Below are 26759 nucleotides of genomic sequence, written 5' to 3' on the forward strand. Positions count from 1 at the left end.
TGTTAAACGTTGTGTGATAGCTTTTAAATCGCATTTTGATCCCCCCCCCCCCCTCTAAGTTAGGTTGTGGGGTCCTTTCGGGGGACAGAGCCTGACTACGGCCTGCTCTAGGCCCTTGTTGTCACAGTGGTTGAGATAACGGGGGGGTAAAGTGTTGGCCTTTTGAATGATGACCTCATCACCCGTCGTCATCTAATCAGAGATCTCTCTTCCACTCGCTGTCCCCCAGGTGAATCCGGCAGATATAAAGACGGGCTACCTGTCCATCATCATGGACCCGGGGGAGGTGCCTCTGGATGAGCAGTGTGAATACCTGCCCTACGATTCCTCTGAGTGGGAGATCTCCAGGGACAGACTGCGTCTAGGTCAGCCAATAGGAGGGCTGGAGTCAGTGCATGGAGGAATGGAGGGATTTGGAGGGAATGAAATTGTGTGTGTGTGTGTGTGTGTGTGTGTGTGTGTGTGTGTGTGTGTGTGTGTGTGTGTGTGTGTGTGTGTGTGTGTGTGTGTACGTGCGGTAGTGCACATTCACACACACACACACACACACACACACACACACACACACACACACACACACACACACACACACACACACACACACACACACACACACACACACACACACACACACACACACACACACATCCATACCCACGGCACACACACATCCATTCACAATTTCAGACCCAATATAAACACATATACCCAATAATACTGTTGGTGCAAATTGTGTAAATTACACAATTGTTAGATTGTGCAATGCAACTAAAACTGCACTGGCATGTATTATATTGTGTTGTATTGTATTGTACAACTCTTAAACTGCTGATTGTTGCTTGAGTAATGAAAACATGGTGTGTGACCTACCCTGGGCTGTAGGGAAGGTCTTGGGTCACGGGGCCTTTGGGAAGGTCATCGAGGCGTCCATCTACGGCGGCAGCAAGAACAGCAGCCCTGACACTGTGGCAGTCAAGATGCTCAAAGGTAAGGCTGCAGGATGACTTATTTTTCGTGTGTTTTTGTGTGTGTTGGTGTGTGTGTATGTATGTGTGTGTGTGTGTGTGTGTGTGTGTGTGTGTGTGTGTGTGTGTGTGTGTGTGTGTGTGTGTGTGTGTGTGTGTGTGTGTGTGTGCAATTGTGTCTGTCTTTGTGCATGCAAGTGTATGTGTGCAAGTTTGTGTGTGTTTGTGTTTGCAAGTGTGTCTGTCTTTGTGTGTGAGTGTGTGTGTCCGTCCGTCCTTCCGTCCATCCGTTTGTGTACGTTTGTCCCGAAGGGTAAATAAGTTTGTTTCAAAACACCCCACTGCTCCCCACTCACCGTCTCTCTCTGTCTCATTCACTTTTTATATCTCTCTGTCTCATCCATTTTGTACCCACTCTCTCCAGCTTGTCAGGCTCTCTCCTTAACAACATCCCGGCCCCCCTCCCACTCTGGCTTGTTCTTATTTATTCAACGCGTGATCCCCGAGCGACTCTAAGACTTTGGCTACAGCTCTAATCAGACTTCAGTTGCCCTCAGGCCAGCTTTGGCTGTCAGTATTCCCCTGCTGCCCCCAACGCACCTCACAGCAAAGCATTTATACGAACAGAAGACACACCATGATTGGTATGTCGTCCACGGGCTTTTGCAAAATGGCCCATAGGATAGATCAAGGGTAAATGTATGCATGGCAAGCCTCGATTTGGCTGAGGTCATTGTCATTAACGCTGTTGTACTCGGCCGCTGATGCAGCCTTTAAAATACGGTGGAGGGAATCATGTCTGCAGGCGACAGTGGGGAACAGATCTCTTTAATCTGTTTCTTTAGAGGGAGCCACCGCTAGCGAGCACAAGGCACTGATGTCCGAGCTGAAGATTCTGATCCACATCGGGAACCATCTGAACGTGGTAAACCTGCTGGGCGCCTGCACCAAACCTAATGGTGAGCACTGACAGGGTGTTTCTCACTGGTTACCTTGCATTTGAGAAGTTTTTGAGTCGCTAAAAAGGAAAATAAGATACCAACCACACACACATCGACTACACAAACAAGCATTGGGACTAGGAGGGAAAAAAATGGACACACACATACTCGTATGAAAGCCAATACAACCTCTTGGATATAACCTCAGAAAGCCATGAAGCCCTGACCCATTCATACATTTATGAAATATTCTTTCTGAGGGGGCTACGGAGATAGCAGGAGGTGGCTGGGGAACCATAGCGAATAGCTTTCCCCTGTTGGCACCTTTATTACCAGCATTAATCAGAGGGCTAGCAAAAAGCTAACCACAGGAGACACTATAACCGCTGAATGAAACACTGCAGGGATTGCAGTTTTATGTGCAATGAAAGTTGCAAAGGAAATTACACAAAAAGTGTCCACTTTGAGACGATACAGTGTTACAATGTTGAATATGAATATGAAGTTATTGTAAAATAGCACAAAGTTCAATTTGTATTGTTTTGACATGTATTTTCCTGACATATTTTATCCCTGCCAAGGTCCACTGATGGTGGTCGTAGAGTATTGCAAATATGGGAATCTGTCCAACTACCTCCGGGCCAAAAGAGAATTCTTTCTGCCGTACAGGGTATTCTAAACTGCTTTTTTATTCAATATTATATTGTCGCTGCTCTTATTTCTGAAGTTACCTGCAGATAAACTTATTATATCCACACCTCAAGCACAATCTTATCATCCTTTGGGCTACATATATTGTGTGATTTGAATTTGCTTTCCTTGTTTTTATGGGTTAGGGTTAGGGATGTGTTTTGTTTTGACTTCTTTTTATCTATTTATCTCTTACCTGACTTAGTAAAAGTAATGCCTATTTTATTGTTGCTGTTTTCCTGTCCTGACGTACAGCACAGCACAATCAAATTATCATTATCAATAATATTATAATACAAATATGTTATTTAATTTGACTGATACAATCCCATTTTACGCGGGTAAACACACCATCCTAACATCACAGTCTCTAGCGGTACGGCCTTGTGTGACCTCCCATCAGAGAGGGGATGACATCGTCCACGTGTCCCCTACAGGACCGCTCCCCTAAGACCCAGAGCCAGGTGAGACGCATGATCGAGGCGGGGCGAGTGGAGCAGCGAGGACACCTCCCCTCCACCCCTTCCTATCCCTCCTACCCCGCCCCCCCCCTCCTCCCCCACCTCCCCGAAGAGCCGCACCTTCACCAAACCTAGTCCCCAGACAACCCCTCCTGCTGTGGAGAAACGTGAGTGGGCTGCCAACAAGTGTGTGTGATTGAGTGTGTGTGTGTGTGTGTGTGTGTGTGTGTGTCTGTGTGTGTGTGTGTGTGTGTGTGTGTGTGTGTGTGTGTGTGTGTGTGTGTGTGTGTGTGTGAGATTGCATGCGTGTGTGTGGGTGTGCATGCATGTTCTCTGCATTTATTGTGTTTGTGTGTGTGTCTGTGTTTGTAATTTAGTTTGTGTGTGTCTTTGTGTGTGTGTGTGTGTGTGTGTGTGTGTGTGTGTGTGCGTGTGTGTGTGTGCGCGCGTGTGTGTGGGTGCGTGCGTGTGTGTGTGCGTGCGCGCGCGCGCGCGTGTGTGTGTGTGTGTGTGTGTGTGTGTGTGTGTGTGCGTGTGTGTGTGTGTGTGTGTGTGTGTGTGTGTGTGTGTGTGTGTGTGTGTGTGAGTGTGTGTATGTGTGTGGCTGTGTGTGTGTGTGTGGGACACGCCCTCTAGAAATGTAGCACGCTGATAACACTCATTATTAGCCTGCTACCTTTATGCACCAGGGAACAGAAAGTGGAGATAACTCCACAACCTAACCCCTGGACCATTTAATGAGCATTAGACCCATAATGAGTGTTTTGAGTGACACCTGTGTTTGTCCTGAAATGACACCACTATGAACAGGTTTCAATGGGCTCTTTTCACCTTTTTATGATTCAAGGCTGAGTTCCAATTCACATACTTTTTATTTTTACTTGTAGTATGTACTGTAGCTATCCTTACAAACTACAACCTGTTGCAGACAGAATGCATACAATTGGGACATGCTACAAATGTTGTCACTGATAAGCATACCTGTAGTGCCACCCACAACTCTCCTGCAGTGCTGGATGCAGTACAACATCCTGGTTTTGTTGGCATACTGCATATTCCAACAACTACTACTACATTTTGCTGGCCTACTAAATAGTATTGTAGTATGGGTATTGGAACTCATGCTCTGTATTGCAGTGCACAAATATAACTAGTCAAGTAAATACACATTGGATCAGACTGGTGCCATGGACGTACTGTATATATATAGACGCTGCATTGGCCTTTGGATGGTGCATCAGCTTCACCGTCATATAGGAGAGGCAGTTCAATTTAATATGATTGTAGAAATTGCATATTACGTCTAATGAGAAATGTAAACATTAGAGTGATTTAGATCCAGAAGATCCACAGCACCCCCGTCAGCTTGTTGCTTGTTCACTCAATGGGCTGTCTATGTATATACATCTCTATGGGTGTTACGCCATACATAAATGAAACCAACTCTCTGTGGAGATGACCGGAGCAGGAAGTTACCCAACCGCCCACAGACCAAAAAAGAATCAAGGCACGTCGCGAAAGTGATCTCCAACCCGGTCATAAATGGAGGTTATATCACATGTGGGTCAAGTTAGTCATGTTGGTTATATTTATCTCCCTCTCACCCTCCTCCCCCCTCCCCCTGCTCCCCCTTCTCCTCTCCAGTGGAGGACCTCTGGAAAAGCCCTCTGACCATTGAGGACCTCATCTGCTACAGCTTCCAGGTGGCTCGTGGGATGGAGTTCCTGGCTTCCAGGAAGGTGTGTTATTAACCCCCGACAGCCTTTGTTCTGATCCAAATACTAACCCGGCACCACGCATGTATTTTATCTCTGATATGAGCGAATCGATTGGAAACACGTTGGGTTGCTCAGGAATATACGATGCCTCACTGATAAGCCCCTTGATTGGGACTTCAACGTCCGCATTCATCAAAATGACGTACAGATCCGTCTGTTTAAAAGGACTTCCTGGCTCCCCCGCCGCGATTGCTGCGAGACTTTAAAGCAACACGATAAACACTTGTGTTTGGAAGAAATTTAAATATTTGACGGACGAGGAAAGGAGTGTGATGAAGAGGTGCCGTTAGTGAGCGGCGTGAAGGGGGGTCGGTAGATTAATGATGCACCTATATGGAAACGTTAACGATGCTGTAATATGCAGAGGAGAGAGAGGCAGAAGTTCGCACTATGAATAGCGATAGCCTGCCCAGACGGATGGGCCAATTTAAACGCGGCAGCATGCACCTGCACCCGATAAAAAAAACATAATCGGCCGTTTCGATCTTATCGGAATGATCTCTGTGGTGAGGAAAGAAGAGGCTTTGCTCGGTGATAATGTGTCCTAACGCAGGCACAGCTATGTGTAGCGTCTCTGTGATGGCCTGGTTTAAACAAACACCTGTTAAAACAGCACAGTGCTCCGCCAGTGCATTCAGACCCCGGGCTAGCCACGGAGAAGAATAGGTTTTGGTGGGATGTTATTAAACAGAAGATGTGATTTATACGGGCTGAGGTGGCCTGATTCACATCCTTCTGGTGAGGTTGAGCAGTTGTTGCGGTGAGGGGTGACGCGTCTCGGGGCCCGGCGGATGGGAACCATGGCTCGGTGGTGACTGTGGAGGCGGCGAGATGCTCTCCAGATACGCAGGCGCATTTGTAAACACATACACACATCTAAACACACACGTACACACACCTAAACACACACACAGAACCCTACGCATGCGTGCACATGCGTGCACAAATGCATGCACACATACACCTATACACCTGCACGCCTAAACACCACACACGCACACACATGCACACACACACAGCTACACGCGTGCATGCACACACACACACACACATACACCTATACACCTGCACGCCTAAACACCACACACGCACACACACGCACACACACACAGCTACACGCGTGCATGCACACACATACACACATACACACACACCTATAAACACATGTACACACCTAAACACCCACACACCTTAACACCTCACACACAGACACCCCCCCCCCCAGACACATGCACCTAAAAACCTTCTGACACACACACACACACACACACACACACACACACACACACACACACACACACACACACACACACACACACACACACACACACACACACACACACACACACACATCACAAACACCAAGGGTTATAATCCATTTGGGCTCCTGTCTGTATCTACAGTGTATCCACAGAGACCTGGCTGCCCGGAACATTCTCCTGTCAGAGGACAACATCGTGAAGATCTGTGACTTCGGCCTGGCCAGGGACATATACAAAGACCCCGACTATGTCAGGAAAGGAAATGTAAGAAAGGCCTAAAGGTCGCCTGTCATTCCATAGGTGTGACCTGACACCGGCTTATTGTGTACCCTGACCTATAGAAGTTTTTTTGTATTTTGTTGAAATGGCAGCCATTTGGTCCAGTGGGATGATTTGCGGGCTCTGTTTGTGTCTTTGTAACAAAGCTATGTGTTGTTGTTTTTGTGTTCTCTCAGGCTCGTCTGCCTTTGAAGTGGATGGCTCCGGAGAGCATCTTTGATAAGCTCTATACCAGCCAGAGTGATGTGTGGTCTTTTGGAGTCCTCCTCTGGGAAATCTTCTCTCTGGGTAAAACTAAGGAGGGAAAAAACCACCATGACCCCAGTACCCCAGTTACATATACTGTACGCACGCACATACGGACACGCACACCTGAACTCAGACACATGCACACAACCACACACCCCCCCAACATACACACTCACACACCCACACACACACCCACACACACACACACCCACACACACACACACACACCTAAAGGCACACACACACACACCCTGAAGGCACACACAAACACACACACACACACACACACACACACACACACACACACACACACACACACACACCCTGAAGGCACACACACACACACACACACACACACACACACACACACACACACACACACTTACACACACATTTAAACCGACACACAAACACACGCCTCAAACTAGCATATACTCGAAGAGAAGAGCATTTCACATGGGATGTGGAGTCAGTGAAGCCGTAACAGTAACAACAACATTTCTCCTTTCGGGCTGAGCTGAGGACAAAATGGGATGTCAGAACACAGCTACGGGAGCTGGGTTAGCCTGGAGCTCTTCTCCTCCCTCCTAAACAACTTTATACACTCAACCGACACACATTGTACTGTGTCATGTGGATTGTTAAAACTGCCATTTCTATGCTCGATATCCACCCACCAGTGACTCAAACTGCTGAATGTCTGGCTCTGTGTGCTTCTCTAGACTGCAGTTTGCTTGAAACGTGAAATGTGATCCTCCGATTTGTATAGGGCTTCTGCGTAACACCAGTCTCAGAAGCCAAGCAAATCCCAGCGCCTTCGCCTGGCACCTCTCCACCGTCGGCCGATGTTTTAAGGATGACAGACCTAGCAGGGCTAGGCGTAACACGTTTAATTACTTGAAACGCGGCCCGTCGTCTCAACTCTCACTCCCTTCTTTGTAGGCGCGTCTCCATACCCGGGGGTCCAGATCGACGAGGACTTCTGCAAGCGTTTGAAGGACGGCACCAGGATGAGGGCTCCTGAAACCGCCTCCCCTGAAATGTATGTGGGCAGAAACATCTCCCTTGATCCTTTTTATATCCAAGGAACCAATGACTAATGGCTGGTTCCACAGTGCCGGAACCAGCTCCTCACAGATGTCTGCTGTCTCCATGCCCACTGACATCAGGACAGCAGAAACTCGACTCTATCTCTCTCTCCCCCCCCCATTGCCCTGTCGCACAATGTCGTCGGGTCACACTGCAGCTTGGCCAATGAAACAAAAAGTTTCTGAAATTTAGCAGTGGAAGCAGTTTGCGGAGTTGATTCATTTTATACATTCTCGTGATTCTTGCAAATACTGGGTTGTATTTCTATGCTTGGATGCACTTATTGTCTCCTGGGTTGAAAGCGTCAGCGAAATAAATAATGTAATGTAATGACTTGTAATACTTCAGCTGTCAAGTGAAGATGCATAGCGAGCACTGTATTATATCCTAATTCAATTCCCCCATAACATCATTATGTGACGAGACCAAAGACCCCATTGGCCTTTCCAGCGTTCAGAATACATTTAGCAGTCACAGACTCATGACGTTTTTAATGTCTGGGTGTTATATGGCCAACCGACTCATGCTTTCCTGTATGATTATGCTGCCCCCTGCTGACAGATACGGGATCATGTTGGCGTGCTGGCAGGGCGAGCCCAGAGAAAGGCCCACCTTCCCAGCCCTAATGGAGATCCTCGGGGACCTGCTGCAGGACAACAGCCTGCCGGTAAGGTGGAGGTGGAGGTGGAGGGGGTGGAGGTGGAGGTGGTGGAGGGGGTGGAGGTGGAGGTGGTGGAGGAGGTGGAGGGGATGGTGGTGTTGGTGGAGCCTGAGAGGATGATGGTGGAGAAAAAAACAACCATGACCCCAGTACCCCAGTTAAATATATGGAAACACACCTGAACACACTCGCACACACACATGCACCTGAATACACTCACAAACACTCACAAACACACACAACCACACCGACCCCCCCCCCCCCCCCCCCCCCCAACACACAAACGCCTGAAGGCACACACACACAAACACACATCTAAACCAACACACACACACACACACACATGCCTCCGTCTTGCATATACTTGAAGAAAATAGCATTTGTGGAGATCCCATTGGCATATCTCATTGCAACGTTTTAGAAATCATTCTCAAGTGATGATGAGTGCAATGTGTTGACTTGTCCTTCTGACTCTTCTCCCCCCCCCCCCCCCCCTCCAGGATGGGAAGGACTACGTTCCCCTGAACCAGTCCCAGAGCTCGGAGGACGACGGCTTCTCCCAGACCTCGTCTCACCCGGCGAGTGAGGAGGAGCTCAGGATGCCCTGCAGCACTCTGCCCGCCAGGTGCCCCCCCCCCCCCCCCCTCACCCTATCTTCCCCGGAGAGGGGAAGGCCGACTAACACCACAACACCAGGACTCACAGATCATGATGGAGTCTCACAACATACACGTTCAGAACCAGGACACTTTTGGCTTCTTAGAGATCCAATAAGTCAAATGACCGGATGTTTTCGACCTGGGAGGAAAGGAGATGAGATGTGGATGTTTGTTATTAGTCCCAGATGGGAAAATAGAATACCAGATCACCTGCCGGTAAAGTGGAGGTGGAGGTGGAGGAGGTGGAGGAGGTGGAGGAGGTGGTAAAAAATAACCATGATCAGTGATCCACCACTCATATAAACAATGACTTATGTTTGAATGCATCACTGCACCTTTAATTAATTATCCCAATGGGAAATGTAGTTGGTTTATAAGGAGACTTTAAAGTCAATAAGACATATAGTATTCAATTTTTTTTATGTATTAATAAGAACTGCCATCGTTTTTTGGAAAATACTGAAATATGGTCCAGGTTAATTCGACATACACAAGTATTCATAGCCCCTTGTGTTTTTGTAGCTAGAATCCTCCATCCATTCCTAACCAGAACCTTCCTTTCCCCTCTTCCCCGGTCAGGTATTATAACTGCGTGCCTTTCACTGGTTGTGTGTTCGTGGCTCCTTCAAAGATGTGCCAGCCCAGGGTGAAGACCTTTGAGGAGTTACCTCTGGAGCTGCATCAACAGAAGTCTCAGCAGGTAAGGGCTTTTCCTTCCAGGTGCTTCACAAACAGATCGTCTTTGTGAAGCAGACTGATGATTTATTGACGGTGCTTTGTGTTCCAGGACAGCCAGACGGACAGTGGCATGGTTCTGGCCTCAGAAGAGTTTGAGATAATTGAGCACCAGACTGTGATGTCTACAAGGTAGAGGAAATGGGAGTGGAAAAGGAGAAATGGACGTGAAAAAAGCCCCACTATATACCACATCAGTAATCTGAACCTTAGCGTGCCTTTGCATGTTATAGCCTACATATCAATGGAAATATTTATATAATTGTATATTACTTATAACTTATATTCATATAATACGTTATTACTTGATAAGATAATAAAAAAAAATAGACCTACAGACTACGAACAATGACGCTAACCTCACTCACCAGCATTTGCCCCTTGATTATGACTCAATAAAATTCAATGTTAGCAAAACAGCTGGTAACCGCTGTTCTTTATGTGACCAGCAGGAGTACAGAGTGCCTGACGGGCTCCCTGGCTTCAACTGGCTCACGGCATCGACCGGGGTTCCACAGCCAGCTCTCCGGACAAACCTTCTACAACAACGAGTACGGCCAGCTGTCCGAGCACGGCGGCGTCTGTGACTTCTTCTCCTCGGCGGACCCCACCTGTCCGGCCACTTCCAACCTATAATCTACCTGCAAAGCTCCGGAGATATAGGAGCGGAAGAGCAAAAGAAATGTAAATCACTGCCAGCGTGGACCACTAGGGGTCGTGTTTAAAATGAAAGTATTAACTTCGATCTAGTTCTCCCTTTTTTCATGGAGGATAATGTGAAATCACCCATTAGAATGGTGTTCTAGGGTCCATATCTCGACCTTGACCTCTCCAGTAGCCAAAGCTCATCTCAATGCACTCTTATCCCTGCCTGTGCTGCCGACTGAAAATTGACTGTGTGCCTTAAGTTTCTGTGCCAGCCACTGGGTGGCGACACTATTGTTACACCTTTCCTGTTTCTTGGCTCTCAGACCGTAGTCCGGGAGCACAGGGGAGACGTTCCCTCCAGGGCCGATGTCCTTTCGGGGGTAACACCCTTCACTATAACCGGCAGTGGGTCTGTTTATAGGTCGGAAGACACGGGCACGGATTCTCGGCGTTTGGTACTTTATTCAACAGTACAGTACACGTAACTCGGAAACACAACCGGTCTTGTTTAATTCCTCCTAGACTGACACTCGCTCAATCGCTCGTTCACTCATTCGTCGACTCATTCGCTGACGTCACTCACACACACACACACACAGACATTCTCGCGCACACACATACGCCACTCTCGTAACACTATGTTAAAAACAACCCAAAGTATTATATATTCACCCAGTTATATTTTTTAACTTTTATATACAGAGTATTCATCCGTGTTTTATTTTGTACAAAATGTGCCCTTAATGGGAAGAAATTAAACAACATGACATATTTTGCATTAGATTCTCGCTTTGTTGTCCCATAACATGTTAAATTCGTTCCCATTATTAGAGTGCTGTACCAACTTGGACTTGACTCTAGTTCTGTAAAGCACTTTCAACGATAAGCTTGAGGTTACATTAAGTTCTTTGACCTCATTTTAAAAGGAATACATAAAAAGGTGCATGCTATATGTTCTATGGTGTAGTCTGTAATGCATTTGCATGTTATAGTCTGAGGAGAAACCCCTGAATGAATCGGCTGCAGTGCTATTTCTTCCCAAATACAGAGCTGTTTTCTGCTCAAAGCAAATTAGTTAATAAAGTATTTGTTAAAATACTAGTTATTATGAAAAGACACATTAGTATTTTGTATCTTTGAATGCTGAAACTCGTGGAATATCCTCTCCACGAGTGTAAGAAAAGACCATATTTTTAGCAGAAGAAAAGAGGACAATTGTTTACAGCAGTAATCAATCTCTGTCTACCTACCACATCACGTTACCTGGGCTCCTAAACCCAAGTGATGAACACAAGGAGCGACTCACGAGGGAAGTGACCGAGACGCAGCGGTTTCAAAGGTAACCTTTACTGTGTCACCAGGTAGTATTCCCCTGACATTCTGAACAAAAAAAACAACACAAATTGTACAAGAAGTAGGAAAACTAGTTTAGAAGTAGTGTTTTTTGTCAGTTGCCGCAGAAGGAAGCCAAGACCAAAAAAAAAGCACAGAAAAGGAGGCAACACATTCAATCCTAAGAATAACTGACCATGCCTGGTAAACCCTGTAACCAAAATGTACATTTGAAAGCAGACTTTAAAAAAAGTGTCCTAAAAGAAACGCATCTAAGTGGACTGGATTATGGCAAAAACTAAAACGAGTAAACTTTTATCCTATATCGTATAATGGTAAATGGACAGCTGAAAGTAAATGAAACCCAACAAAATCAACTTCATAAAAATGTAACCAGGGGCGGATCCAGAAAATCTGATATTTGTAACTAAAATAGAAATGTAATACAATGAACTGGTTTAAGTGACAGCCACTCCCACACATGAACACAGAGCACAACATGCTTCAATGCCCATGACTGGTATAGCTGCTGAGAACGTGGATGGAAGAACCTTTACATTACGAATTCAATGGCATGCAAATCAGTATCAGGAACAATGGAATACATTCGTCTTCTTTCATGACCAGTTTAGTCTATGGCATCCGGGATTCAAATCTAGCAACCATCGTAGAAAAAAGAGAAACATCCTTCAGTTGACCATTATTTGCGGACAGGATCAATACTTTGTATCGATGAATGCGTCCAAATAGCAAGAATACACGGGTTTGGGGACAGGGGGGGAAGGAAGACAAAGTGCAGCGTTTAACGGATCACTACATGGATACCCAAGCCATTCATTCATTCATTGGTCACTCAGCTATTTCTCTCAACGAGGCGATTGATTCCTTTTTAGTTTTTCCTATTCGAGCAGCCATCGAATAAATCACCGCGATCATTATAAATAAGATGACCGTCGAGGCTGAGGCTGGGGCAGGGAGGTGGTGGCGGTGATGGTGGTGGGATGACTTTTGACCTCAGGACATCTTCCCTATCTGGACCTTCTTCATGGCCTCCGAGGCGGTGAATATGCAAGAGTCAATGATGCCGGCCACGGTGAACGTCCCTCCGATGATTGCACAGATCTGGGAGGAAACGGGGTCAGCACGTTACACAATGGCCACACCTCTGACTCACCCTGCCTCACTCATTGTCTCCGCTGTGGTGTCACGTTTTAAGGAGGCGATGACATATATTTTTAAAAACCCACACAAACCGGTTTCCAACCGCATGGTAAGTACTGCCGGTGCATTACCACTGCACTGACAGGGCGCAGTGAAATGGCACCAGCACTGAGTCACCGTCATACCATAAGACCAGTCATCCTCTTAGTAGGACAGGAGATCCGTGAGAGGTTGACAACAAAGAGGAGAGATAATGAAGAGAGCATGTGAAGACGGGCGACGGCGTCACTGGCTTTACGGTCACTTAGGCCCTGTGATCCCCCAGTGAAATATTCATATTTTCTCTCCTCTGAACAAGCTACTTCAGGCCACAGACCGTATGAGGTTCAGACCCTCAAACATAACTTGGAATGAGCCGTAAGCGGGCGGTGACGAGAGAGAAAACTATGCAGAAAATGGACCCATGTGTGTGGGCTTTGGTCCTGAAGCGTGCTTTCTAAGGTGGTCACCCAAAAACATGAATGTTACCGTGCTAGACTGTTGCGTTATTGCTGTGCGGATGAGCCACAGGAAGGATCACTCACGGTGGTGATGAAGCGATACAAGGGCTGTCTCCGCTCCGTGTACTTCACTGTGATGGGACTCAGGTCGTATCGGAACCAGATGGCCGGGATGATGCGGCCGGTGTGGCTGTAGGCTACGTACTCCTGCCAGGGGGGGGACGGAGAACCACAACATGAAACACACACGGCTTTTATGTTCATACAGTCAAAACATACACCGCTTTCAAATTCATATTCAATATATTCAATAATATATTCATAGTCAATTATTGTTGATTGGCCTTTGTTGAAAACAATTGTTTCAATGTGTTGCAGTTGCGAAACGCAGCCATCATCGAAACCAAATGTCCTTTCTGCTTGTGTATTAGGTTGCGTAATGAAGCCATCATCGAAGCCAAATGTAATTTCTGCTCTTGTATTGGGTTTGCAATTGATTAGGCGCCGAATTGCAAACCATATGCAAGTCCGTTGTATGATAATTAACTACACGTTGGGGACTAATTCAATGTGTTGTGAGTTAGCTTGGCACCACATCCTGTGTGTGATCTGGTATCAACAAACAACACCGCCATATTTCAGACATATTTACCCAATTATTCAAGCCCCAACACAGGAATTGACACCATCAAATATTCAAAGATGTGCAGACACTAAGAATGCATTAAAAACAACAACAACACACAAATAAGCCGCAAACCTCAATGTCATCTCAGGGAACGTTAAACACCACAAAAGATAGCATCGCGCAATTTTTGTTTCCTATCACATAACAAATCGGAGCTCAAAAAAAAGATGGCGTCTTGAGGCCGCTGCTGATCTCTGTCCCTAGCATAAACAGAGGTCTCCGTGCTAGGCTTTTTGGAGAAGCGTCCCCAGACACCAAACATTCATGTTTGGTGTTTTGTATAGATTACTGACGTGACCCTGAATGGAGACCCTGGTTACAGCACAGGGCCTGGGGCCAGCTGTAACGTCAAGGCAATGCCTGGAAGAGGCTTTATGGTTTGTTGACAAATCAAAGGGAGCCTTTCCAGTAGTCAAGGCCCTGTGGTCCCTCTCTTCCAGGTCAGCGGCTAGGCCGACATGGCAACCCGTGAGGCCATATGTTGGGGGCTGCCGTGGCGACAAGGCGCGTAAACAACATAGTCCCACGCGCAATCGGTTACCTCGTCGGAACTGAAACCAAAAAGCAACCGCGAGAAAAAAGAAAAAGACGAACAGGTTGACGTACCTTGTTAGCTACCGTGTACTGGTACGAGTATCTCTTCCTGCCAGAGAGGTCTTCATACACTGTGGGAACGATCTTCAGTATGTAGTCATGTGAGGCCAGAGCTGCAAAGAAAACAACAACAAAAAAACACACAAAACAAACCTGAATACAATTATCTCTTTTTCTGTAAAAATGCACCGATTGGCAATAGCATCTTGGAGACGGGAATGCTTTCAACACGAACAGGGGTGAACCAGGCGTCAGTGCACAGACTGCGAGGCGCCTCATGCGCGCGTCACATTGTGCCGGCAGAAACACAGACAAACAAAAACAGACCCGCATAAACAAAGATCGCTGTCTCAGCTGTGTCAGTGCAGCGAGTGTAGATGCAGGGATAGGGTGGGCGGGTGCGTGTGCACTTACGGTTCGAGCCGAGGCGGTCAGCTCCTCCTAGGGCATTGAAGGCACCCTGCACCCTTAATACCTGCACGTCAGGATCACAGAACCAGAAATCATTCTCCCAGATCAAGAGGGAGTGTGTGTGTGTGTGTGTGTGTGTGTGTGTGTGTGTGTGTGTGTGTGTGTGTGTGTGTGTGTGTGTGTGTGTGTGTGTGTGTGTGTGTGTGTGTGTGTGTGTGTGTGTGTGTGTGTGTGTAAAATTAAAAGGTTACGGGTTGGGTTGACGTGTCAAAAAGATAGAAAGCTGTAAAAGCACAGACGCATTATCTGTGGAGTAGAGACCTGTAGCTTTTCCCCGAAGGCCAGCTTGTGGATGGTGTGGGTCATGTCAGGACTCTGGGGCTGCGCTGTGGCACTGTGCGTGGACACATGGAAGTTACCTGGTACCTACACACACACACATGCAATAACAGATTAGCAAGGTACAGGTAACCGAGATGGACATGAATGAAGTTCCACATTAAGAGCTAAACAGAATACAGTTTTTCTGCAGAATGAACACAGAAATGATCAGACGGATCAAAAAGCATGTTTAATCGCAACAAACGGAGCATAAATAAGAGGTGTGTGTGTGTGTGTGTGTGTGTGTGTGTGTGTGTGTGTGTGTGTGTGTGTGTGTGTGTGTGTGTGTGTGTGTGTGTGTGTGTGACTGTACTTTGTTGATTGTGAACTCCCCCTCGAAGCGACAGCCGTAGCCCTGGTTCAGAGGGATCTTCATGGAGTTGTCTATGAGGCCGACTTCATGCCGACCCATCTCATCCTGAATGTCAAGCCCCACCACTAGGATGGCCAGGGGTAAGGGTGGGGGGGGGAGAAGAAGAGCGAGAGGAGGATGAAGAAAGGGAGGAGGAGGAGGAGGAGGAGGAGGAGGAGGAGGAGGAGGAGAAACAAGAAGAACAACCAAAAATAACATTTTGGAAAATGCTGGTGTAAGGTGTTTGTTGAATATATACAGCATCAGTTCATCAGAACATTTTGACAAATGGAAAAATGACCGAGAGGTCATTTTTCCATGTGCTCCTATGACTGTTGTGTTGACAAGGACAGAGGGCAGAAGTGATCAGTAAGGTCTGATGAAACCGTCCCACGTCATCGCAACCTTGGACATTTAAGACGACCGCAAACCCCTCCCCGTTAGACATTGCTCCACAAAATAAAAGTGGAAGGAATATTTTTAAACCGTCTGGGCCTATTGGACGATTCTCCTTCCTTATTCAGACGTCTGAATAAAGACGTCTGAATAAAGACGTCTTAATAAGGACGTCTTAATAAAGACGTCTTAATAAGGAAGCCTGGAGCTCGCTTCCCCTTTTCCATGATGCCCCGCGAATCAAGTGCTCTCCCCGCTATCTGACAAATGATCTCTGGAAGTAGTCTGGGCCCCGGGGCGAAAATAGCACCGGCGAAAGCAGATCCGCAGGGGTAGACGAGACACAGACACCCCCCCCCCACCAACAGGGCTCAGACGACATTTAAATATGGAACATCAACACTTTATTTCTTCCGCCCGCCGGCAGAAACTGAAGCACCGTCATTAGGCGGTATTAGCTCTGCCATGAAAAAAGCAGGTGGACGATACGTGGTAGAAAGCCCTGAGGATCTGAAGGTCCGATTTGGGAGGAATAGATGGGGAGCCTGCAATGAGCGGCGCCAGTGAAAGCAGAGGATCAGGGCTGTGAGCACAGGCGTCACAGCCGCATGGGGACGAGATGTCAGAACACACACACACACACACACACACACACACACACGAGCTCTGGCTAATTTACTCCACAGCCGTTTATGAACTTTTCCCATTTCTGGTCCAAATCTAGATTGGTGGTTGTGTGCGTGTGTGTGTGCTTTTTTTTTCACTCGGGGCATACTTTCTGAGGAGAGTCATAGCAGGCAAATAGGGGGGGTGACGACTCGCTACCCCTGTCATGGCTCCCCGGGCCAACCCATTTCTGACATCACAGGGCGGGCAGGACAAGTCAGCAGAGGCAACTCTGTGTCAAGCGCATTAGCCCCGTTTCTCCCAGACTCAATAACTTTATACTGGACCAGAGATAAGGGACAGACGTTGTTTACAAGCCAAGTGTTGGCTCTAATCGAGCATAGACAGGACACTAAAAACAAACAGAGATTCACGCCGTTTGATACATGCATTCCCTCTGCCAACTCGCCGTAAATAAACAACAGGAAAGGGTGAGATACTCAGACTAGGGCGATAAGGGATCTTAAAAGGTAAACAAAATACAAGGAAACACTAAAACATTTATAGAGGCCGTGTCATTCGTCATTGAAATTAAAAACAGAACACAGGGGAGTTTGAATCAAGATGTAAACATATGGATGAATATATATATATATGTATATATGTATACTCACAATCACAGTGTAAGTTTGGCAAACTGACGTTTAAACTCACATCTATCTTCCCACCACTGTTTTTGTCGGGGTCGTCCACGTACAGCTCATTGACACTGGCAACACAACCGGACAGCCACACAGGAAGTAGGGTTAGGATGAGACGGCACCATTTAGACAGAAAGCAAAGTACTTAATTTGACCCCCCTCCCGTTTGGCGAGGAAGGCCGTCACTACGTCACATGCACAGTGTCCTGTGACAAAGTGTACTTTGTTACAGTGGCCCGTTAATGTAATATCCTGTCCGTCACTCCCAGACCAAGTCTACCCTCCTCTATCGCCGCCAAGGGAGAGACAGAGAGAGGGTGACGCAGGCACACCAAAGCCAATTTCCTGTGTGAAAATTGACCTTGTTGGTGGGTTACAACACTGTGTCGCGACAGTCAGCACATCATTACGGGGACATTGACATTCATAATAGTGTAGCTTTATCAGCGCGTCGGAACAAGAGCTGAGGACATGGCGAAATTAGTGTGTGCGTGTGTGTGTGTGTGTGTGTGTGTGTGTGTGTGTGTGTGTGTGTGTGTGTGTGTGTACCTACATTTCAGTGGCTATGAAGCCCGTCAGTTCCGACAAGAAGAGGAAGAGCATGAACACACAGCAGAGGATGGATACTGTAGAGACAAACATGGAAGATTTGAACTTAAAAGATACCAAAAAAAGACTTTTTTTTTTAACCTGTGACCCATTATCTGCGTTTAATGGCATTCCAGAGACAATTACACACAAGGGCAACAAGAATGACCTTATCTGGTTAAATCAATAAATGACATCACAGCCAGGTTGTTAAAGGCGTCTCCAAATGGCCCGTGTTTTACGGGTGCTTATAAAGGTTGTTTGGCCCTTTAAAGCCCTTCCTTTTGGCGATGAATGTTAACGTCAGCCCAGCAGGGCAGCCATTACAACACATCTCCCTTTGAGTAGAGTGAGGTCATGCCGAGAGCGCTCGACAAAACACACCATTTTGGGTTTCCTCTTGACACAAACCCTCGCACTCTCGCAATTACGTCGACCCAGGAACGGCACGTACACACGGAGTCCACTCCAGTGGAGTGGACTCAACTCGGCCCCGGGGGTGGGGGGGGGGGGGGGGGGGGGGGGGAGACGTCGACAGCGTCTTAGCGTACCGGACCTCAGAGCATCATAAGCAGTGTGGTGGTTGTTGTTGACAACCACACTGAGCCAGGACGGACATGACGACTTAAGACTTGACAAGAGAGAGAGGAGCTTAGGGGGCTCATTCCACGCCACACGACACAAAAAGAAGAACGTGACACAAGACACGAATATTGAGTAACCGTGAAGCAGCCGCAAAAGTATGAGTGACTGGGATGAGTCACACTGCCGTCGGCAGGTGACCCCGTTGAACGAGATAACCCTCACCGAGGAAGGGCGGGGGGGAGAGTGGGGCATCATCATGGGTCACATGACCCTGTGGTTAGCGCAGGGTGTGACTGCCTGGCCAACCGGTGGCCCAGATTGAGCAGGACTTATCAAAAGGTAATGTTTAACTATGATACAAACACTAAGGGAGTGCCGGGATGACACATCCACAACGGGCTGAGGTTCACTAAAGGACACCCGTCTAAGGGCCACGCGCGTCGTGACTACGCGCACACACAAAGTGCTGTTGTTAAACCGCCACCATCAAGTCCTGTTGTTTTAATGGGATGAGGTGTCGCTTGACTCATTGGTGTTTCATTCTGTTTCAGCATAGGGTAAAACAAAAACGCTTTTAGAGTTACGCTGTGATGTTCTGTATAGTGCAATAGCACTTCCCGGAACATTAATAATAATGTCATCCGTAGCTTACAACATAAGTCTCGAAACAGAAAATCATTATTTAAAAAAAATATTGAATAATGAAAGAAAAGGTAGTAGTAGAAGTACTATTATTATGCCATAAATTCACTTATTTTAATTACACCGTAACAACAAGACACCGCTAGACTGATGTTTTGGAATGCTGACCTAATCCCTGACAAAAGACCAAAGGGTCAAATATTTGACCCTTTGTGAAAGGGAACAGGCTGTATGCGGATATGCAATATTGGTGATTTTTTTTTTCCTGCTTGCGTCGCCACCGCGATTGCCCTTACCTCCCACACAACAGCAGGACGTAATTCACAGAGACAGGAAGGGTGAAAATGGTGCACAGGAATAGCCCTCATTTATTTCCCCTTGGCTGACAGTCATTGGCTTATAAAAGAGGAAAACAAATTCATGGCGCAAATTTAATTTCCTGAAAAGAGAAAAAAAAAAACACAAGTACTAAATGTTCTTCAGGGTTTGGAAGGGAACACACGTACATATCCCAGCGTTCCGCGGATCAAAAGGTCTATCTAATTGTTACATGATGACTTCCTGACATCAAACAGGAAATTCAATGACATCAGCGAGAAAGCGGGTTTTGGATTACGCTGTCAGGGTCCTCGTTTCGCCTCTGGCCATAAAGGAGTGTGAGTGCGTGTTGCTCCGGAACATTCCTGCCATAGTAACGGTTGGGTTAGGACAAGAAGGCTTTCAGGATTCATGGCCCTGGGGTATTCCTGTGCTTGGCACAGGTAAATGGTTAAATTACAGCTTCCAACCCCGCCTATCTCTTAAGAGGTTGTTCCCCTAAAAAACTCCCTTTGTTGACGGATACCACTCACTCTGAACACATTTGATTATGAAGACGGACGCACTCATGAAGATGAACACCATTTTGTGAGGGTTTATTGAGTTCCAATACTTCAATACGGTCTCAGTTCAGTGATACATATAAGAACTGTTCATAACAATAACATCTGGGGGTAATGAAAATGCAAATAGAATGTAAACCCCCTCCTATCTACCGATATTACATTTAATGCAAAGATGATTTCATGAACAGAAAGTAACAACTCACTGCAAGCTCCTGTATAGGTGGGTTGGGTGAGGTCTTTTGGTACTTTCCTATAGACATCAAACCTGTGAAAGGGAAGAAAAAGGGAAAGAAAAAACAGAGTGAGAAAGGCAAACTTCGTGTGAGTTTACAAAAACACGTTGCTCTCTGAGTAAACTTGTACATGCTGTACCCATGAGGCTGTGCAATATTACAGAAGAGATGTGGAATGTTATTTCTGGGTGAAAGCCATTACAAACAGGCCCCCGGCCGGCCAGCTGCGGTGCACGCGCACGCGCGCACACACACACACACACACACACACACACACACACACACACACACACACACACACACACACACACACACACACACACACACACACACACACACACACACACACACACACACACTTTGGATTGAGGCCTGTGGACTACGTGAGCTACGTACACTGGCCTGCACAGAGCACTGTGTACCTCACGATATACAAACATGCCAATAGACGGACGCAAATCAGACATGAACTTATCATATTGTGTTACTTATGTAATGGTTATGGGACTTTGTAAACTAATTCTACTCTTGAATTGAACATGAATCTGGATCGATTTAAAATAACTTTGGGCAATCCACGAAATCCAATAGATCAAGAAAACCCAAAACTCGCCTACTTAAGGAAGGCAGGAGCTCAAGTCAAACCTATCTGGCGTTGAACTATTTGGGTCACCAGACTCCGAGCCGACTCCATCCTGCCCTTTTTGGGTATCAAACGTTTTTTCACCCCCAAACTCTGTGGCGGAACGCCCCCCCCCCTCTGGTCCCACCCACCCAGAACATTCACTTCTGTGCACATTTTCTTCCACAGGCGATGCCAGAGAAGTAATCGCAACTGACGCAATTGAAGGGAGGGGGAGGAAGTGGGAGGCAGGGCTTCCTGTTCGGGGCGCAATCCCCGCTGTTTCACCTTGCTCACTTTCTCCCCCCTCTTCTCATTCAGAAGTACCCGGTCAGAGCATGCACAATCCATCACAATAACATAACCACTGTGTGTGTGTGTGTGTGTGTGTGTGTGTGTGTGTGTGTGTGTGTGTGTGTGTGTGTGTGTGTGTGTGTGTGTGTGTGTGTGTGTGTGTGTGTGTGTGTGTGTGTGTGTGTGTGTGTAAACAAATTTGCCAGGAAGGCAGAGCAGAGAGGATGTGGGGGCACAGAAGACCCCTGTGGTGAAGGGAAGCACAGAGAGGGGGGGGGGGGGGGGGCCTTCCATGCCAGACAACCAGAGCGCCACAACATCCTCCTTGTTAAACCATTGTTAGGAGGAACCGTCTCCTTCCTCCACCCCCTTTCACGCAACACCGTTCTCCAGCCCCCCAAATAACGGCCATGATTTGAGATGTAAACACGTCTTGTGTCTTATGTCGTTGCTGCTACGTGACTGTTCAGGAACCAAGCCTCAGAACTTTTAACTCTTGCGTACGATTTAATAAAACCAATTCTGAATCTGGATCTGAGGCTGAGGCTGAGATAGCGCTACGACAGCTATTTTGCATAATTTCTGCCTCTTCTTTCTTTTGGGTGTTTGTTCACTCATTTCTGGGAAGCGCCCACGACGTTAAGTCGACTGTTGGGTATGATGTTATCTGTAACGCCCATAAGGGAAAGCAGTGGGACAGCTTTTCAGCAACTGTCACCTCAGACGTTGCTGCTTTGCGTGAATGAGTCAGCGTGCATACAGTGATAATAAAGCATTACAGCGTTATTGGTATTAGATGTGCGGGGCTGATATGCTGAGATAGCAACCGTCACCTCCTAATCTCTCAAATCAGGTGTTTTTAAGATAGCAAACGCCATAGTTGATAATGTCTGTGTTCAGAGGCTAATCGGGACGGTCCAGTCATAACAGTACTGAGGAAAAACCATAAAGCTGGAGTTGGCTTGGGTTGGCTGTTTATTACAATCGCATTAGCTTCACACAACTAGCTTGGCTCCACACCATCTCTGACTGCGCTACAGAGAGATTGCACTAGTTAAAGGGATATGCCGAGATATCTGCAAATTGGCGTTTGCCTATCTTGCCCAGTATCAGAACAGTGGCTATATTCTGAATTCACCATGGTGTGTCTAGAAGGGGACTTTTTGAGGTTAGCAATTGCTTCTCTGCTTCCATTGACTTGCAGATCCAGTAGCCTAGGTCCTGTTCATGTGAGGGGAATCCACTATTAATTACTACCCAGAGATTGCCAATGTGTTCTGAATAGTCGCTTACTCAAAACCGGTAGGCAAACAAGATTGTTTGCCTACAAGTTTGTCTACAAACATTCACAGCTGGCAGGTTGTCAGCACTGTGTGTTCGCAGACAAACTACCTACCTAAAACGAACCACTGCAATAAGCAACTATTTGGATCACATTAAGAATCTTTTGATTGAAATACAAAATGTTTTCCCCTCACATTAACAGGAGCTAAGCTACTGCTACTCTGCAAGTCAATGGAAGTGGCTAACTCTAACGCATGCACAATGTTGAATTGGAATTAAACCACACAAATCTGAGTCCGATTTACAGATATCTAGGCGTATCCCTTTAGGGCATGTACTGTTTACTCTGAAACAAAAACATTGCTGTTAAATGCAAATCATGGCATGCACATTTACTTTATAAAATACAAAATAAAAAGACACAAAAGCAGGCCAACATCTTGACTATTGTTAAAAGGTATTATTCCAGTTATGTAAAATAATGCTCACACTAATAATTACATTTTGAAGGTGGAATAAATATCCTTCATTAGATAATCTAAATTGGAACACCTTGGTTGCAATCAGGGAGCTTGTGTGTAGTAGTTCATGATTTATTTGGGGACACATGATTCATTTCCTACACTTAGGTTCTCACGGTAATGTCTCCTAGTCCTTGGCCACTCGTTTGCTACTCTAACCAACTACAAATTAGCTAATCACAAGTTCCCCTCTCTTTTGCAGAGGCACACACACTCATTTCAGATGGAAAATTATGTGACCAAACGTGACCACGTGTCTGCTATCTTGCAGAGCCACTTAGTAATATACACTTAGTAAGTAGACCAAACAGGTTCAAAGTCTGGTGGACTAAGGGAGTGAGTGACACACCCGCTTACATTTCATGCTCCTTCTGAGATCCCTTTAAACAAAATGGATTCTTTCATTACGCTTCAAGATTGAAAGACAGGGAGTCACAAACTATGATTAAAGCAAACTACAGACAGACAATGTGTTTTGTATCTCAGAGCGAATGAGACCTTGACGTTATTCTCAACAATGCTTTGGTGGACTCCTGGAAAACATTGATATTTAAAAAAGATATGTTTTGACTAAACAATTTCTGATATAGTTTAAATTGTGTGTGAGAGCTATGCAAAAGGTGGAGGAATGTAAATTATCCAGAAATCGTATTATTATTGTAGTCTACCATTACAGATGTTTCAGCTATGCTATGAGTAAATGCTTTTTTTTAGGTTCCTCTCAGAAATATAATAATAATAATAATAATAATAATAATAATAATAATAATAATAATAATAATAATAATAATAATATCATGCCTTCCCCTTCCGGGGAAAGGGCGGGCACTATCTCAAGCAATATGTAATTCTCTTTTGCAGTGATTCTCAACTGGTGTGTTGGGTCAAGACTCACTTATTGAGGGGGCATTTTGAGTGGACCTTAAAGACCTTAAACTTTAAAAAGAAGAAAATAAATTGACTAATGTTTCAATGTTAATTCCGGTTCCAATGGCTTACTAGTTCATTGAGTTTAACCCAAATGATTGCAGATTTTCGTTTGCCCCATGTGTTCACAGTAGCCTACATGAAAGCATGGTTGATTACTGCAATATTGGTAAATACACGTTTTATCTTTTGGTGGGGACATAATGACTAAGGGTCATTGAGGTTGGACCAGTTGAGAACCACTCACTGAGTCCCTGCGAAGAACGTTGTATTTTTATCTCATCACTAGGCCGAACAGCCCCATTTATCTTTGACAAATGATGACGCGTATAGCGCTTCTCTGTGATGGTTTGACTGGGCGGAGGCAAGTTGAAGGAATTAAATGCGAAAATTACAAACAACAACAAAAGCTGCAGATTACATGTAGCTAGAATCGATTGACCCAAAATCTTTTAAGACCAAGCTTACTGTCCCAGATGTATAGATGAGAGTATGATAATTATGCAAATGTAGGATCGCGCACAATCAAATACATTACAAGGATTAGTAACTTTACCGGAATACTTCAACAATGAAGCTCCAACCCTTTTTCGATGGGGGCTTAACTCGATACAAAATGAAACAATGTATAAGTTCAAGTCTATTTGAGAGACGCTGCTCTAAGTTTGGCTCGGGGATTTGATTCACAGTCTGCGAGGAATTCATTCAGCGATGCACAGAGAGTACAGATTACAAGTGTCAGTTCGTGTTCCTATTAAGTGTATCGATACTCACCTCCTAACATCGAAAGGCATGGTGTATTTGAGTTTGAGAGAGGAGACTGGAGCGAAATATAGTTAGCGGTACACACGGATCTCTTCCCAATTCCACCGGTTCTCTTCACCGTTACCGGGTTGACGTCGGCTTAGGACGCTTTGCAAAATCTGATTGGGCCAGAGGTTTCTGACAACTTCCTGTAAAGGGGGATTCGTTTTCCTTTTTTTTTAAAAGTTAAACCATCTTTTAGAAAAGACATTTTAGAAAATGACTCGACTGTCACAATAACTTGAACACACACACACACACACACACACACACACACACACACACACACACACACACACACACACACACACACACACACACACACACACACACACACACACACACACACACACACACACACACACACATCATATATTGAATATATATACATTCTATTCAGGACATTATGATACAACATGATTCTGATTATGTTTTAGCCTACTTTTTGTACAGCAGCTATCTGTAATGATGGCATGTAAACTACATTTGAGGAGATACAAAATAAATAGCCTTTACATACAATGCAGTGATAACAATAAGAAGGGGCCTTAATAGCATGTCTGGCAGGACCTTGTCTATTCAATGATAGTGACGATGTGTTTCCTGTTAGGAACACCCAATGGGACTCCCTCGTGTCTCAACCAGAAGTGATTCTGGGATTTGTGTATGTGAAACCTTGGGGCAATCCATAAGGTTTCAACCGCTGAGGTTACAAAACACGCCACACTCTTTTCAAGGGCTTTATGTATTCAAATGAGGTTTATCCTCAGAGTTGGGGAGGGGCCTTAAACAGTGTTTGTTTGCGTGGATCTGTGTCATTAATTTGATTATTTATATATTGATGTTGCTTGCGGCCAAAATAACTTTTGAAGTTCTACAAGTTCAGTCACTCAATATGCAGTGAGTGACTCAGATACATTGAATTCAAACTAATGATTTCCTTCAACAAACAAATCATTAACAGGCCATGGATGATAAGTTTTAGCTTCTTTCAACAAGGAGTGACACATTTCCCCCCCTACTAGCATGTGATGTTGACACATCCTACAGAGGGCAAACTAGATACTATATACTGTGATGGGGATTTTGAGTTTCCTGGCTAGTCGACGACCTGTTATGTACAGCATGTACATTTATTGAGGGATGGTGCATTTGTTCAGCAGTTTGGTAAAAAGTGGTTTCCCAATGCGGACTCATCTGTTTCCCACGGCGTCTATGACAGTAAACAGACCGTGTTTACAGCAAGTGATAAGATCCAAAACACAGGAAATGCCTCACCAAGCTTCTCTATTTCACTTCTCTTTCTGTACGAGGGACACAAGTGTGACACTGCCAAGAATGATTGACATCACAAAATATTAACAGTGACAACAAGACTTACGGTCACCAAGATACAGGCATCAGCAAATTTTGTATACACCCCCAAATCACAAGCTTCTTTAAATGTATTCATACAAGGTCAATAATAAACAGGTTTTCTGTAAACACATATTCCCGTAAAATGCTTCACTTTAAGGTACAAATCAACAAGGAAACTGAACATGACACCATCTTTGAACATTATTGCTTCATATTTTGCAATATTTATCTTGTCTTTGCTTGCCACCTAACCAGGGTGTGATCGTGACGTCATCATCTTGAAATGAAGCGTCATGTCCAACTCATGGATGCATCACTAAAAAACAATCACTCTGAGAACATAATGTTTGGGTACAGCTTGTTTTCAGAGACCACCCCCCTACACATGTCTCTCTCTCTCTCTCTCTCTCTCTCTCTCTCTCTCTCTCTCTCTCTCTCTCTCTCTCTCTCTCTCTCTCTCTCTCTCTCTCTCTCTCT

The 26759-nt window shown here is 45.7% G+C and overlaps 2 protein-coding genes across 2 annotated transcripts in view; one reads left to right on the forward strand and one right to left on the reverse strand.

Moving 5' to 3' along the window:
- Positions 1-11531, forward strand: part of flt4 (fms related receptor tyrosine kinase 4) — a 47578-nt gene extending 36047 nt beyond the window's left edge. Inside the window, 15 exon segments of the mRNA XM_030367945.1 lie at positions 230-365; positions 883-987; positions 1811-1924; positions 2488-2576; positions 3034-3105; positions 3107-3224; positions 4702-4796; positions 6239-6361; positions 6553-6664; positions 7568-7667; positions 8276-8381; positions 8876-9000; positions 9614-9734; positions 9822-9901; positions 10222-11531. Coding sequence (XP_030223805.1) covers positions 230-365; positions 883-987; positions 1811-1924; positions 2488-2576; positions 3034-3105; positions 3107-3224; positions 4702-4796; positions 6239-6361; positions 6553-6664; positions 7568-7667; positions 8276-8381; positions 8876-9000; positions 9614-9734; positions 9822-9901; positions 10222-10405 — 1680 coding nt within the window. The 3' untranslated portion in view covers positions 10406-11531.
- Positions 11532-11747: 216 nt separating this feature from the next.
- ergic1 (endoplasmic reticulum-golgi intermediate compartment 1) lies at positions 11748-25047 on the reverse strand. Its single transcript, XM_030367946.1, has 10 exons — positions 24894-25047; positions 20442-20503; positions 18093-18165; positions 17513-17607; positions 15798-15922; positions 15425-15529; positions 15107-15167; positions 14705-14805; positions 13495-13617; positions 11748-12871 (listed from the first exon to the last, which is right to left on the reverse strand). Exons 1-10 carry the CDS (start codon positions 24911-24913, stop codon positions 12764-12766), a joined length of 873 nt encoding a protein of 290 aa, XP_030223806.1. The 5' UTR covers positions 24914-25047; the 3' UTR covers positions 11748-12763.
- Between the last annotated feature and the right edge of the window lie 1712 nt (positions 25048-26759).

This window comes from Gadus morhua, chromosome 10 (genome assembly GCF_902167405.1).
Source record: "Gadus morhua chromosome 10, gadMor3.0, whole genome shotgun sequence".
Classification (NCBI taxonomy): Eukaryota; Metazoa; Chordata; class Actinopteri; order Gadiformes; family Gadidae; genus Gadus; species Gadus morhua.

What these genes read in the sequence shown, in the direction of transcription:
- ergic1 (XM_030367946.1), bottom strand. Translation starts at nt 24,913, where the DNA reads ATGCCTTTCGATGTTAGGAG. An exon ending in GCCAAACTTACACTGTGATT is followed by an intron (nt 15,923 to 17,512) that starts GTGAGTATACAT and finishes TGGCCATCCTAG; the next exon opens with TGGTGGGGCTTGACATTCAG. An exon ending in AGTACACGGTAGCTAACAAG is followed by an intron (nt 13,618 to 14,704) that starts GTACGTCAACCT and finishes CCCCCCTGGCAG; the next exon opens with GAGTACGTAGCCTACAGCCA.